The sequence below is a fragment of the Marmota flaviventris genome, chromosome 12 (genome assembly GCF_047511675.1).
Source record: "Marmota flaviventris isolate mMarFla1 chromosome 12, mMarFla1.hap1, whole genome shotgun sequence".
Classification (NCBI taxonomy): Eukaryota; Metazoa; Chordata; class Mammalia; order Rodentia; family Sciuridae; genus Marmota; species Marmota flaviventris.
Window position 1 is genome coordinate 97,295,001 of NC_092509.1, and position 15,043 is coordinate 97,310,043.

The 15,043-nt window shown below is 37.8% G+C and overlaps 1 protein-coding gene across 1 annotated transcript in view; it reads left to right on the top strand.

The window, feature by feature from the left end:
* The window catches only part of Acbd6 (acyl-CoA binding domain containing 6), a 153,023-nt gene extending 139,001 nt beyond the window's left edge, over positions 1 to 14,022 (top strand). The window contains exon 8 of the mRNA XM_027935062.2: positions 13,734 to 14,022. Within this exon, the coding sequence (XP_027790863.2) occupies positions 13,734 to 13,888 (155 nt within the window). The 3' untranslated portion in view covers positions 13,889 to 14,022. The remainder of the gene's footprint in view (positions 1 to 13,733) is intronic.
* Positions 14,023 to 15,043: the final 1,021 nt, after the last annotated feature.

Consider the following 15,043-nt stretch of genomic DNA (forward strand, 5'->3'; position numbering starts at 1 on the left):
ATAACAACTCAATCAAAAAGCTAAAGGTCATGATCCAGCTTCGTGTTGTCTATGGGAGACTTTCTTTAGATTCAGTGATTCAAGGGCTGGGGCTGTAGCTCAGTGGTAGAGCACTAGCCTAGCATGTGTGAGGCACTGGATTCAATCCTCAGCACCACATAAAAATAAATAAAGGTGTTGTGTCCATCTACACCAAAAAAAAAAAAAAAGATTCAAAAGTAAAATGTAGAAAAAGAGGTGTCATGTGAATAGAAGCCACAACAAGTAAGAGGAAGTAGGTGGTGTGACCAGGTGAAGAAGATGGCAGAGTAGAGGAAAGCTGCATTCCAAGCTGTACCATTGCATGGACCCAAAGAAGCAGGTGTACAGCTTCTCAGTAATGTGGGTAAAAGAGGGATTTCACTAAAATTTAATATTGGACACTGAAAGCAGCTTAGGGACTCAGAAATGGGTACAATAAACAAAGAAGAAAGAAAACATCACAGAAAACCCAGTGGCCCCATACGTGTCACCAGTACTTCTTCACCATGGGCAGAGGGAGGGGGATCTCAATCTTGGTAAGGAAAAAACTGAGATAAAAAATGCTGCTTAGGGGCCAGGGTTGTGGCTCAATAATAGAGCGCTTGCCTAGCATGCGTGAGGCACAGAGGCACCATATAAAAATAAACAAAGTAAAGGTAAAAAAAAATATATATATATATATATATATATATATATATACACATACATACATATATATATATATATATATATATATATATATATATATATATACTGCTTAACCTTAGGTGACCCAGAGGCTGCACCATGCACTGGTGCGTGAAAAGCACACTCTGTATCTCAATTGGCTGTGGAGAGCTGAGAGAGGGCCATCTTGGGATGAGCATGTTGCTTCAGTGACTATGGGACCTGGGAGATCAGGAAAAAACAAAAATAATAAACAAAAACACACAGGCACAATATCCCCTGCAAGCAAATATGGCCTGCCCAAATTGAATCAGGAAGATATGGAAAACATAAACACACCAATTTTTTTTTTTTTTTTTTTGATAAAAGGAATTGAACCCAGGAGTATTTAACCACTGAGCCACATCTCTAGCCCTTTTTTAAAATTTTGAGACAGGGTCTCACTAAGTTGCTGAAGCTGGCTTTGAATTTATGATCCTTTTGCCTCAGCCTCCCACGCTTCTGGGATTACAGACTTGTGACACCACACCTGGGTAAACACACCAATATCAAGTAATGAAATTGAAACAGCAATTTAAAGTCTTCCAAAAAGGAAAAGCCCAGGACCTGATGGATTCTCAGCTGAGTTCTACCAGACCTTTACAGAAGAGCAAACACCAGTCTTTCTCAAATTATTCCATGATTTTGGAAAAGAGGGAACATTCCCAAATACTTTTTATGAAGCCAGTATAACCCTGATGCCAAAACCAGACAAAGAGGCATCAAGGAAATAAAACTACATACCAGTATCCCTAATGAACATATGCAAGAATCTTTAATAAAATATTAGCAAATCACATTCAAAAACACATCAAGGGGCTAGGGTTGTGGCTCAGCAGTAGAGTGCTTGCCTGGCATGTGCAAGGCCCTGGGTTCGATCCTCAGCACCACATAAAAGTGAATAAATAAAGGTATTGTGTCCAATTGCAACTAAAAAATAAATATATAAACACACACATCAAAAAGATACACCATGATCAAGTGCTCTCATTCCGGGGATGTAAGGTTGGTTTAACATGCACAGACCAATAAATGTAATTCAGAAATCATATGATCATCTCAATAGATGCAGAAAAGTTTTTTTAACAATTTTTTTATATTTATTTATTTTTAGTTGTAGCTGGACACAATACTTTTTTAATTTTATTTATTTATATGTGGTGCTGAGGATCAAACCCAGGGCCTCACACGTGAGAGGCAAGCACTGTACCGCTGAGTCACAACCCCAGCCCCCAGAAAAGTCTTTTGATAAAATTCAACACCATTGATAGTAAAAATGCTGGAGAAGCTAGTGATTTAAGGAATTTACCTCAACATTGTAAAGGCCAGTTATGCAAACCCTGACCCTAACATTATACTGAATGGAGAAAAACTAAAAGCAATTTCCTCTAAGTTCAGGAACAAGACAAGGCTGCCACTCTCACCACTCCTATTTAATTTAGCCCTCAAAACATTCGCCAGAGCAATCAGACAAGAAAAGGAAATCAAAGGAATTACAAATAGGAAAAAAAGAAGTCAAACTCTCTCTGTTGGCTGACAATATAATCCTATATCTAAAAGACCCAAAAATCTCCACCAGAAGACTTCTAATTAATTTAGCAAAGTAGCAAGATACAAAATCAACATCCATAAATCAATAGCTTTCCTATAATCCAACAGTGATTCAACCAAGGAAGAAATCAGGAAACTGTCCCATTCACAGTAAACTCAAAAAAATTTTTTTAAATACTTGGGAATTAATCTGACCAAGGAGGCAAAAGAGCTTTTTAATGAAAATTCTAGAACACTAAAGAAAGAAATTGAAGAAGACCTTAGAAAATGGAAAGAACATCCCATGTTCCTGGATAGGCAGAATTAATATTGTCAAAATGGCCATACTACCAAAAGCAATATTCAGATTCAATGCAAAAATCCCCATCAAAATACCAATGTCATTCTCCACAGAATTAGAAAAAACAATTTTTAAATTCATTTGGAAGAACAAAGGCCCAGAATAGCCAAAGCAATACTAAGCAAGAAAAGCAAAGCAGGAGATATCACAATACCTGATCTTAAATTACATACAGAGCTGTAGAAACTAAACAGCATGGTATTGGCATCAAAACAAACATAGACACCAGTGGAATAGACCAGAAGACACAGAGACAAACACACATACCTGTAGGCATCTGATATTTAACAAAGATGCCAAAAATACATATCTTGGAGGAAAAAAACAAACTTTAACAAATGATACTGGGAAAACTGAATACCTATATGTAGAAAAATGAAATTAGACTCATCTCTCACCCTACACAAAACTCAAATCAAAATGGATTAAAGACTTAGGAATTAGACCAGAAACTTTACAACTACTAGAAGAAAACATAGGGTCAACACTTCATCATATAGGTGTTGGCACTGGCTTCTTTAACAAGACCCCTAAACACAAGAAGTAAAACCAAGAATCAATGAGTGGGATGCCATCAAACTGAAAACCTTCTGCACAGCAAAGGAAACGATTAAGAGCGTGAAGAGAGAGCCTAAAAAGTGGGAGAAGCTCTTGGCCAGCTACTCCTCCAATAGGGGATTATCCAGAATATACACAGAACTCAAAAACAACAACAACAAAATCCCCAATCAATAGCAAAAGAACTAAATAAAAACTTCTCAAAGGAAGAAATACAATAAATGGCCAACAAATATGTAAAAAAATGTTCAACATCTCTAGCAATCAGCAAAATGCAAATCAAAACTGCTCTAAGATTTCAAGAAATGGTTTCTTAACAAAACACAAAAAAGCATACCCTATAATTTAAATTATGCAATTCAACTACATTAAAATTTAAACTTCTATAAAACCAAATATAGTTTAAGCCAAGCAAAAATAAAAGCTACAAACTGAGATTCTCAAAGATATTTAAATGCAAATTACCCACACAGGATTAGTACTCAGAATAAACAAAGAACATCTACCCAATCAATAACAAAGAAATGCAATAGAAAAATAGATCAAAAATATGAATAGTTGTTTCACAAATGAGGAGAGCTAGGTAGCCCACAAACAACAAGAAAAGATGCTAATGTCACTAGTTATAGTAAAGAACTGTGAATAGCCCTAGATTGTACTCTACTGACTTATAAACTTATAAACAAATTAGTCTGACACAGTTTTATGGTTGATGGTAAAAGACACAAAATTCTTGCATCAGACACAAAAGACTGTGATATATAGCACAGAAAGCAGCATGAACTTCTTGTTTTTGTCATTTACTCTTGCCCCCACAGGAGCAGTGCAAGAGACACAGGTAGACTGCACACATAGTGTGTCATAATTTAGGCATCCTAATCTCAGGGAACTCCAGTCTTTTCTGATGAGCTTCAAGCAAACCTACCCAACTTATATCCTGAAGAATATATTTTTTGTATTCTGGACAATAAATAAACCTATGCTTCACTCTAGAAGAAAACACTATCTCTGTTGTGCAAAGCTGTTCACTACATACAGATATCCTTGAAAAGAGTCTGGAACAAAATCAGTCAGTAGCTCCGCCCATAAGACATGCAGAAATGTGGGAGACTGTTGGAAAATTGTTGCCTAACAATTACCAAGAAAATTCAGATTAAAATATTTAGATATAGTTTCACACTGTATTATACAGGTCAGTTGGCAACACGTAAACATCCAAATATTAGAATTGGGATATGGAGCAACAAGAACTCTCATAGATTGCTGATGAGAGTGTCAACTATTACAGCTACTTTGAGATCACTTTGGCAAGATCTAGTAAAGTTTAAGGTACATACCTTACAACCCAGCAGTTCAACTTCTAGATATTTACCCTAGTAAAACTCCCAAACATGTAAATAATGAAGCATGATTTAAAACATTTATTGCAGCATTATTTGCAGTAGCCTAATTTGTTAGTCTCTATCTTCCTCTATTCAGTGTGCTTGAAATATTTGTTACTTCAGATTATATACATATGTTATCAAAAGCTATTGAAAGAACGGTTTAAAATGTGCAGATACAATACAGTATAATCTGTAAGCATCTGTGAACAAATAGCTATAAAGTATTTATTATTTTCTCCATTTTATAAGTGAGAAAACCAAAACTCTCAGGTTAATTAACTTGCCTAGAAGAACCAGAAATTCACCCCATGTCTCTAGATTCACTAGGAAATGAGTACCTTCCAGACCACTCACATCTCATTCCTTAAATCTGTTTCTGTGGCATTTCAGTTATGTGGCTTCTCCAGCATCACTGAGAGCTGGCTGCTCTAAATCCTAATTTTTGACCCAGAAATAAACATTTTTAGTCATCTCTACAACTGTGATGGCAATTTGGGATAATCATGCATAGGCTCAATAGCCACAGAGTCGAAAAAGAAAAGGAAAAGTTTTTCACAGTGACTATGAAGCCTTCAGCACAACATTCAGGGCTACCCCTTTTTCCTGGTGCTTGCTTCAAGAAGTCAACTTTCTTTGGCTCCAAAATATTTGCTGTAATTCTGGAGTTCACTGCTCTGCTTATTAAGAAGACTACCCCTGCCATAGCACCCACATGCTCTGCTGAAGCAGTTCTTATTTCCATTCCTCCTTCCTTCTTCCATTCATTCATTCAGACATTCGTTAGTGCCTTCTTATGGCACTGCCATGTTTTCCCTTTATTTCTCCCTTCTAGAAACTGTAGCAATAGCTAAACCAGACTGTGCCCTTGAGAATCTAGATGAGTCATTCTGTCATTCCAGTTAACCATTAGAGGTAAATGCCTTTATGGATGTGGGAATGTGTCCATTTAAGTTTGATGTATGTAAAATGCACTTATAGATTGCAAAGGGGTAGGGATTTTTTTTTTTTTTAATTTTCCCACTAGCTTCAAAATAAGTTATATTTTCTCTTGTGGTGATCTGGAAAAATCTCTAAGATAATGCTATTGAGTGAAAGGATTTAGAACAGTATATATAGTATGCTACCATGAAAAAAATATATATATTTACATATAAAAATGTGAACGTATATATATGTATATTTGCTAGTAAGTACATAAGATATTAGATACACAGAAAGCTAATAACGTTGTTTACCTAAAAGCAAGAGGAACTGTGAAGCCGGGTGCGGTGGCCCATACCTGTAATCCCATCACCTGTAATCTGATGCAGGAGGATTGAGAGTTCAAAGCCAGCCTCAGCAATTTAACGAGACCCTAAGCAACTCAGTGAGAACCTGTCTCTAAATAAAATACAGAAAAGGGCTGAGAATGTGTCTCAGTGGTTAGGTATCCCTGGGTTTAATACCTAGTACCAAAAAAAAAAAACTTTGAAGCTTCAGCAACAGAGTAAACTTTTTCTTATAAATACTTCTGTAGCTTCTGGTTTTAGAACATATGCATATGCTACATGTTTAAAATTTAATTAAATATCATAGGCTTTCTTAATACTGTTACTACACTTAACCTCCGTAATTATATTTAATTCAGCAGATATTTATTGAGTTCCTATTTCCTAGGTAAAATATACCAAACATCCTTTTTAAAAAAATATTTTTAGTATATGGACATGATATTTTTATTTTTTATTTATCTATTTTTATGAGGTGCTGAGGATTGAACCCAGTGCCTCAGACATGTGAGGCAGACGCTCTACCACTGAGCTATAGCCCCAGCCCCCCAAGATAAGAAATGCCCCCAGATTTCTTCACCTCCCACCCAATAAAAAAGAATTTAGTAACCATAATGGTAAGAGTGTGAGCTAATATTATAGCTGGGAAAGCTCTGAACTTCTGTTTTAATGCCTGTCCAGCCTGGAAATAAGCCCTCCTTAAACAGGAGTAATGTGGATTTGGAACTGAGACCCTGCACATGAGCCAGGACCTTCAAAGGGCTAGATCCTCAGCTTTAAAAAAAAAAAAGAGAGAGAGAGACTGGAGCTGTGGCTCAGCGGTAGAGCACTTGCCTAGCACACGCGTGGCCCTGGGTTCAATCCTCAGCACCACATAAAAATAAGTAAATCAAAAAAGGTATTGTGTCCAACTACAACCAAAATATAAATATCTAAAAAAAGAAGAAAGAAAAGGGATGCAGGGTCAGATGGGATTTAATTAGAAAAAATTGGCCCACCCGTACAAAGAAGGAAGATAAAAATTATTGCTTCAGACCATTGTCTGGGTGGGAATAAAAACACCCAGTTCACACAATTTGGGATTCAACTTTATGCTCTTTGATTTTTGAGAAATCTTTAGATTAAGAAATTAACATAGCTGGGCAAAGCTGTAATCCCAGCAGAACAGATGCTGAAGGGAGAAGGATCACAAGTTCAAGACCAACCTGGAAAACTTAGCAAGACCGTATCTCAAAAGGAAAAGGACTGGGGAAGAGCTACAATACCACAATAGCAAAAGCAACCCTGCAATCAATCCTCAGTCAAAAAAAAGAAAGAAATTGACATAATGAATGTACTGATCCTGTTTATTCCCACCCACCCCACCCCAGGACCTGACAGACAAGTCATCGGTCTTACATAATGTAGCCTTGATGAGAATAAGCACACAATCCAGGATTATAAAATACGTTTGGGTGAATGTCAGCAGACATGGTAAATCAGAGGATTAGACTTTGAGGAACTCAGTAAAATTATTGATTAGAAATTAAAAGAATAAGTCTGTATAAAATCAAGGAATCAATAAGGACAAGATATTTCAAAAAAAGAACAGGAAGAATTGAAAGATGATCAAACAGAATTTGAATAAATGACAAAATGGAAATTTTACAGTGTGTAAGTTAAAGTAGTGTATTGGCACAGTTTTATTTATTTATTTATTTTTATTTAAGATAGAAATGTAACAGACACTTAGAATGTCATGAGAAAATTCAGCATTTTTAATAGGCATTCTGGAAGGAGAGAATTAATATATAACTGTATAGTTACTGATAATTTCTAGAATTGATAAAACATTGGAATCTTCAGATTCAGGAATCATGAGAACTGATCACAATAATCTGAAGTATTCATCTCGTGGAATACCACATAGTATTAAGAATGAACAATAATCACATGCAGGAATCTCAGACACACTGTTGTTCTTAGGATGCAGGACACAAAAGAGCAAATACAGTATGTTTCCCATTTACACAGAGGTCAAAATACAGGAAAAACTCACCACTAGCTTTAATAGGCATGATACTGACTACTTGAAGAAGTGGGCAGGTAGCACTAGAGGGAGTTATCAGAGAACTGGTGCTTCTGAGATTCCAAAAATGATCTGGAGAAGTTCTTCTTAAGAAATTTTATATATGTGACTTTGGTACTCTTCTGTATTTAATACTCTACTAAAAAGTTTATACAACTTTCCATTACTGAAACGCAAAATACCTTAGAATCACAACCTTACAGAGGAAAATTTTATTTTGACTCACAGTTTCGGAGGTTTCAGTTTACAGTCAGCTGCCTCCATTGTTTCTGTGCCTGTGGTGAAGCAGTGCGATAGGGCATGGAAGGGCAGAGCTGCTCCCCTGTGGCAACCAGGAAGCATTGAGAGAGAGCAAGGAAGGGGCTGAACACACCCTGCAGAGAGCTGCTTCCTCCGCCTGAGCCCCACCTCCTATAGTTTCCACCACCTCCCAATAATGCTGTCAAATTATAATCCATCAGTGGGTTAATCCTTGGATAAAATTAGAGTCCAATTGATCACTTTCCAAAATCTTCACTGCTGAACATTGCTGCTTTGGTCACCACACATTCAACACATGAGCCTTTGGGGGACATTCTATACACAACCTATAACACACACACTCAAAAGTCCAGACCTAGACAGAGATATTGGGGTGGTAGTGTTACTGTTTCTAGGCTATTAATCTTTTCAACAAATGCCCAAACTTAGGTATTGTTCTCTCCCACTTTCAGTTGTAAAACCAAATGCCAGAGAGGTGATATTACCTTAATAGAGTAATACAAGTTGTGGGTGACAGAACTAAGGCACTTGTCAGGTCTTTTGATCCACCTCCTCTTTTCATAAGTTCACAAATAATCACAGTCATGAATTCTTTTAAAATACACATTATTTTATGGAAGATAATTTTATTTATTTATTTATTTACTTGCTGGGCTCTTCCTTATAATTTGTCACCTTGGTCAGTGAGTCAAGATTTTACTTGTGAGTAAACACATATCAGTATCTCTGTCCATCTGTGGGCATTTCTTATTTCTGTTCATTGAGAAGCTAAATATTAATGAAAATTGTCCTTAATTCCAGAATCTTGTCCAAAATTGATCTGCTGAAACAATCCCTATTTTCATCTCTTAGATTATATTAGACATTGTGGGGAAAAAAAAAACACCATATATAGTATCATCAAAAAATTAAGCACTAAAATAATATCTTTAGGGGTTTGTGACATTACATATATATATAAACAAGAATATTTTGACAACTTGGGAATGTTTCCTAAAAATTAAGTTTAATCACTTAGAGTGATGTGTGTGTGTGTGTGTGTGTGTGTGTGTGTGTTAGGAATTAAACCCAGGGACACTTTACCACAGAGCCACATCCCCAGCCCTTTTTATTTTTTATTTTGAAACAGGGTCTCCCTGCATTGTTTAGTGGCTATGTTGCTGAGGCTGGCTTTGAACTTGCAATCTTCCTGCCTTCCAAGTTGCTAGGATTACAGTCGTAATCCTACAACTAGTGCACCTGGCTAGAGTGATTGATTTTTTATTTATTTTTCTGTATTATGTCACTAGACTTTTGCCAGTTCTAAGGTAGTCAGTCTTATATGTAATGCTAATTACCATTTATTAAGCTCCTATTATATGTCAGGGAATCTGCTGGGCATATTTTATTCATTTAATCACTTAATATTATTTAACTCTTTTTATTTAGTAGGTGCTCAATAGCTATTTGTCGATTTTATTTTATTTTAGGGCCCTTAACCTACTCTTGGAACTTTCATAAAACTATAAGTATGGTTAAATCCAGCAAGTGCAGACAGTATTGGGGAGTCTTTGGGGGCTTAGCTATTATTTTTTATGAATTACGGTTGAGCTTGACAGCTGTCCTTGTGTTGACAGCTCTTCTGATTATAGCAGTTGTCAAACTCCATCCTTAAGCAGGTTGTAAATCCTGGCTTCTTCCGATTAAAACTGGGTCAGAGCCAATCACAGGTTAACTAGAGGCCAGTATTCTCCTACTGTATGTCCTTACTAGTTCATTCCAAGTGGTCTTGGTGTGGCAGCATATTTAAACCCTTATTGACCTATATTTTACCTGAGTGTTTTGAATCTTCAGATATTGGTCCTCTTGTTATTTTGTGATTAAACATGGGCCTTGCTGAAGAGTATATTGGTGTAAGTGTGGTCTTCCTTATAAATGGCCTGTTAGCCTTCCCCTCCTCTTCCTCCACTGGGAATACTAATATCATTGCATCTGTGACTCCCGGGGGAAATCAAGGCTTTTCCTTGCACGTGTGGTCATGTGATTGCAAAGTGGGCAGGCTTTGTATCCTCATGAGCCCTGGGTCTTCCACGTAAAGCACCATCTGTTCTCTTCCTTCCACACTGTTACAGGGCAGTGGGAGGAGGCTTTAGAGAGAAAATAAATAAAATAAAAAAGAAAGAAATTCATCATCAAAACCCTGAGGATTAATGGAGTCAGAAGGCTCACTGCTCTGAATGAAAATTCATCTTCACCTGTGCCAGTGTCAGGGCTGCCTCTGTGGCACTTGACAAATAGAGGTTCCCAGGGTACCATAAATTCAGCAATGGTTCTAGTCCCTGTAGACTTGCTCAAGCTTTTCTGAGATGGGCTCACAACTGTTTTTGTATTTCCCAGCTCATTGTGGGCACCAATACACCCGCTCATTAATTTGGTAAAGTGTTAGCACTCTGTTCTCCTCATCCCTCTCACCCCTTTGCCTTTGTTTTGAGGGAACAGGCAACTTATCCATTTCTGAAAGACAACTCTATTTTGTGACTTGTGCCTCCGTGAAGACACCATAGGCAGGGAAATCAATTACCTAATGAATTTTGAGTAGATTCTCAGTTCTCAGCACTGCGCTGGATAGAGAGGAGACTAAGAAGGAGCACAGACTCAAGTTGCCCACCATATAATTGGGGATATACCTACAGTTTTCAACAGCTGTTTGTTGGGCACCTGTGTGTGCTTGCCACAGGGACTGCAGATACCCTCCTCATATCCTAGTAAGAGTCACCTCCGTGGCTTGAAAGGCAGGACCCCTGTTCTTTTAAGTTAGAAGGTCTCTTTTTCTCTCTATTACAACTTCCTGATAGTTTATGGTCTCCTGTGAGTCCGTCTTTGCATAAATCCTGGGTTCTTGTTAATAAAATTCCTTTTATATGGATATCATATCCCTTGCTCTGACTACTTTTTTGTGACTCTTAAATCCCAAATTTAAAACCTCTCTTTACAGTTAGACTTGAGTTAAAATTCCAGGGGGCACTTTCTTAGCTGGTTGACTATAGTCCTCTAGATATGGAACTAAAAATTTTTAAACTTTGTTCCTGGGTCAGAACCCATAGATTATACATATCTCATTGCCAGAAAGATGACTTCATCGTACAGAATGTGTGAAATTAATATCCCTTTGTCTGAGATGTTTATCCTTAGTGCCTTTAGCCATAGCACACACTTGTGTGTGGGGTTAGATCTGAACTAAGTGTGATCTGATAGATCACATTCGTTATTATCCTGAAATACTGGGAAGTTTGAACATTCCAATTTGGGGGGCTGGGAAGTACTGGGGATTTAAACTAGGGGCACTTTACCACTAGACTATATCCCTAGCCCTTTCTGTTTTTTACTTTAAGACAGGGTCTCATTAAGTTGTTTAGGGCCTCACTAGGTTTCTGTGGCTGGCTTTGAACTTCCATTACTCCTATCTCAGCCTCCCAAGCCACTGGGATTACAGACATGCACCATTGCACGCTGCTGAACCTTGCAATTTTAAGACTTAACCAAGTGTTCCTCTCAGTGCATTGAGACTGATAGCTTTGATATAAAGGTTAAGTGATTATTGCTCATAGTCTAAATGTTATGTAGCTGCTTCTGTACAAACAAATGCCTTCTCTCACAGCTGCTTGATACCAGGCAGTGTATCTGTAACTTCCTTTGTTGTATAAGAAACTGTCTTCCATTTGAATCTAATTTGGACTTCAAACTTCCCTACCTTTGCAGTGCGCATGTCTCTGCCACAGTCCTTATTCATTTTCTGTGCTAGAGTTGGCTATTTACATATTAAGTTCTCAAGAGCAGGAATCTTACCTTGACAGGACTGGTCAGTCTGTGCCCATTAAAATGACCATAGAATCAAGCTCCATTCCCCCTACTTCCTTCCCTTTAAAAAAACAAACCAAAAAAAAAATGTTGTGTTTCTATTTCTGTGTGATGCATCACGTACAAAATGACAAATAAAATGTATATGATTAATTTAAGATGCAGTTTTTAAAAATATACCCCCCACCTAGCTTAAGATATAGAACATCGCCAAAAATATATTAAGGCTTTGTGTTCCTCTGCAGTCCCACAGCCCTCCCCAGAGATTACTTCCATCCCAAATTTATGCTAGTGATTTCCTTTACAGTTTCACTCCATATTTGTATGTTTGAGCAGTAGGGTTTAGTCTTGTCTATATTTAAATTTTTTGTTTGAATAGAGTCATGCCAAGTGCATTCCTCTGACTTGCTTTCTTTGCTTCAGCATTGTTATAGAGCTAAGACCAGGTCGTGTTTTCAGTGTTATGTGGGATTTTGCTGTGCAAGTGACAGTGTTTTATTTTTACTGTTACTATCAGTGAATATTTGTATTGTTTACATTCGAGGTCTATTAGGAACAGTGCTGCTGTTTCCATTCTTAGAAATAGCTCCTGGAGAACACACGCAGCATTCCTAAATGCACGGAACCAGCAGTGGAATTCTGGGGTGCAGGTGTGTGTGTTTAGGCTTGTCCTATAGTCAGATTGTGTACGCAGCTCCTCTCAGACACCTAAAGGAGAGTGTCCCCTTTTCTCATCTTGCTCAATGCTTGGTATTGTCAAAGCTTTTAATTTTCACAAATCTCAGGAATATAAAGTGATATCTTGGTTTTAGGTTCCATTTCTCTGATCACACATGTCGGTGCTCATCTTTTCATGTTTAGTGCCACGTGTTTCATCTTGTGTGAAATGCCAGTTTTTGCCTTGAGTCCAGTGGTCTCAGCCCCATGAAATTATTAGACCTTTGTTTCCTCACTCGTCTGTGATACCAGCTTTGTCATACATCAATTTTCCATGTGTGTGAAAAAGAATAGATGGCTCTGTTCCCACCTTTTGGCCTGTCTGTCCATCTTGGGGCATACTGTCTTTATAGTAAGTCTTGATGTCTACAGGCCCCTTTCCCCTTCTTATGCCTTGGACTTAGTGACACACACTGGTGCTGTTAGCTGGTTGTTTGTTTTTGTTTTTTAATTTCACGGTTTGATTACTAGGCCAGTTTACTTTTCTTTCTCATTTAAAATGTTAAAGCTTAAGTTAGTTATGCACTTAACCTCCATTCAAAGACAAAACATTTTCTTTGACACAATACTTACAGCCTTCTGGTCTATATACCTGTCATTATACTGAATATAAATGACAGTAAAATAGATACTTACACACTGTATTTTTTACTCTTTGCCTTCACCCATTCCTAAAGAATAGGGTAGGACTGGGGATGTAATTCAATGGTAGAGGACTTGCCTGACTTGCATGAGGCTCTGGCTTCCGTCCCCTGCACCACAGCAAAAAGATCACAGTCAAAAACTCTCATTATTTAAAACATATTTGTGTGTGTGTGTGTTTCTAGGCAACCAAAAAAAAAAAAAAAATTTGATCTTCCTAAGACTTGAAAATCCAGCGCCAGGCCACATTCTCACTGTGAGGCTCCTAGAAAGGTGCTCACTGGGCAATGTCCTCGTTGCTCAGTGCTTGCCGTTCCTGCCAGGGTGGGATAGTTTGGCCCACGGTAAACTCGCTTCCATATTTGTCATTTCCCTCTCAGCTGCTGCCTGTGAGTTTGTGGATATCGTGGAGCTGCTGCTGCAGTCCGGCGCTGATCCCACTCTCCGTGACCAAGACGGCTGTCTGCCAGAAGAGGTGACAGGCTGCAAAGCCGTTTCCTTGGTGCTGCAGCGGCACATGGCTAGCACAGCTTAATCAGAACACTGGAAAACCACAGTCCATAATAGGATAGTGCTTCAGGGATGAAAGAAAACTGCAAAAATAAGATTTCTTTTACCACTCGTCTTTGGTATGTATTGGCTAATAAAATCAGTTCTGAGGAACTGGGATTTTGAAGTCTCAGCAGTTCATTCCACATTCATACATTCTGGAAAGTGCAGTTTTGGTGATGAACATGTATACTGTGCATAATATAATCCAATTCTGCCGAACATGCTCTGAAATCTATCACTGCTCTAGAGGGTGGGGAGAAGAGGAGACAGATCATATTTCACAATATTAAACACAGCTGTTCTTTTAAAAAACATACAGAAGCAAAATGTGCCCAACAGCACTGCCCTGACAATTAGAGAAAGTTTCATGAAATCCTGATGTGGGGATCTCGTAGCCTTTTGACAGCTGGTCTGAACAGGTACTGAAATCTCTATTCTCATGGTAGACAGAATTGGGAGGATGAGAAAGAAGGGGGGGACTGAGAAGAATAAGCCAAAGAGAGGATAGAACTTTCTCATGTGAAGGATGTCGAAGTCAGAACAAAATCCAAAGGCTCTAAAAACCTCAAAATCTTGGGAATTTTAGAATAAAATTTAGCAACTTCACTCTAGGACTGAAATAGATTCTGGAGAATGCATCCTCAAAATCACCTTGCCAAAATGAGAGAGAAATTTTCCTAGGGCTCTTTTAATGGGCTATAGTATCCCTGTTGTATGCAACAGTAGTCTGTAAGAGGCTTAGGCCTGAACTGCTAGGACCACTTAGGTCTAATTTGTTATTGGTGAAGTTATTTCTGGATTCCAGAAGAGCTTCTGTTTTGTGTTAAAAACATAAATCAGTGTTCCACACATTTTTACTTAAAGGACCAACAAAGCGCACCACAGTTGAAATTGGCTTCCCACCTTTTCCCCTTTAATCCATAAGAATTTGCATCTGAAGAATTCCTTGATGTTCTTTTTATTTAAGGAAAGTAAACAATAAGAAATGAGTTAAAATGCAAATATAGGTTGGGGTTGTGGCTCAGTGGCAGAGCACTTGCCTCATACAGGTGAGGTCCTCAACACCACATAAAAATCAATAAACAAAATAAAATATTGTGTCCATGTATAACTAAAAAAAATCTTTTTAAATAAAAAA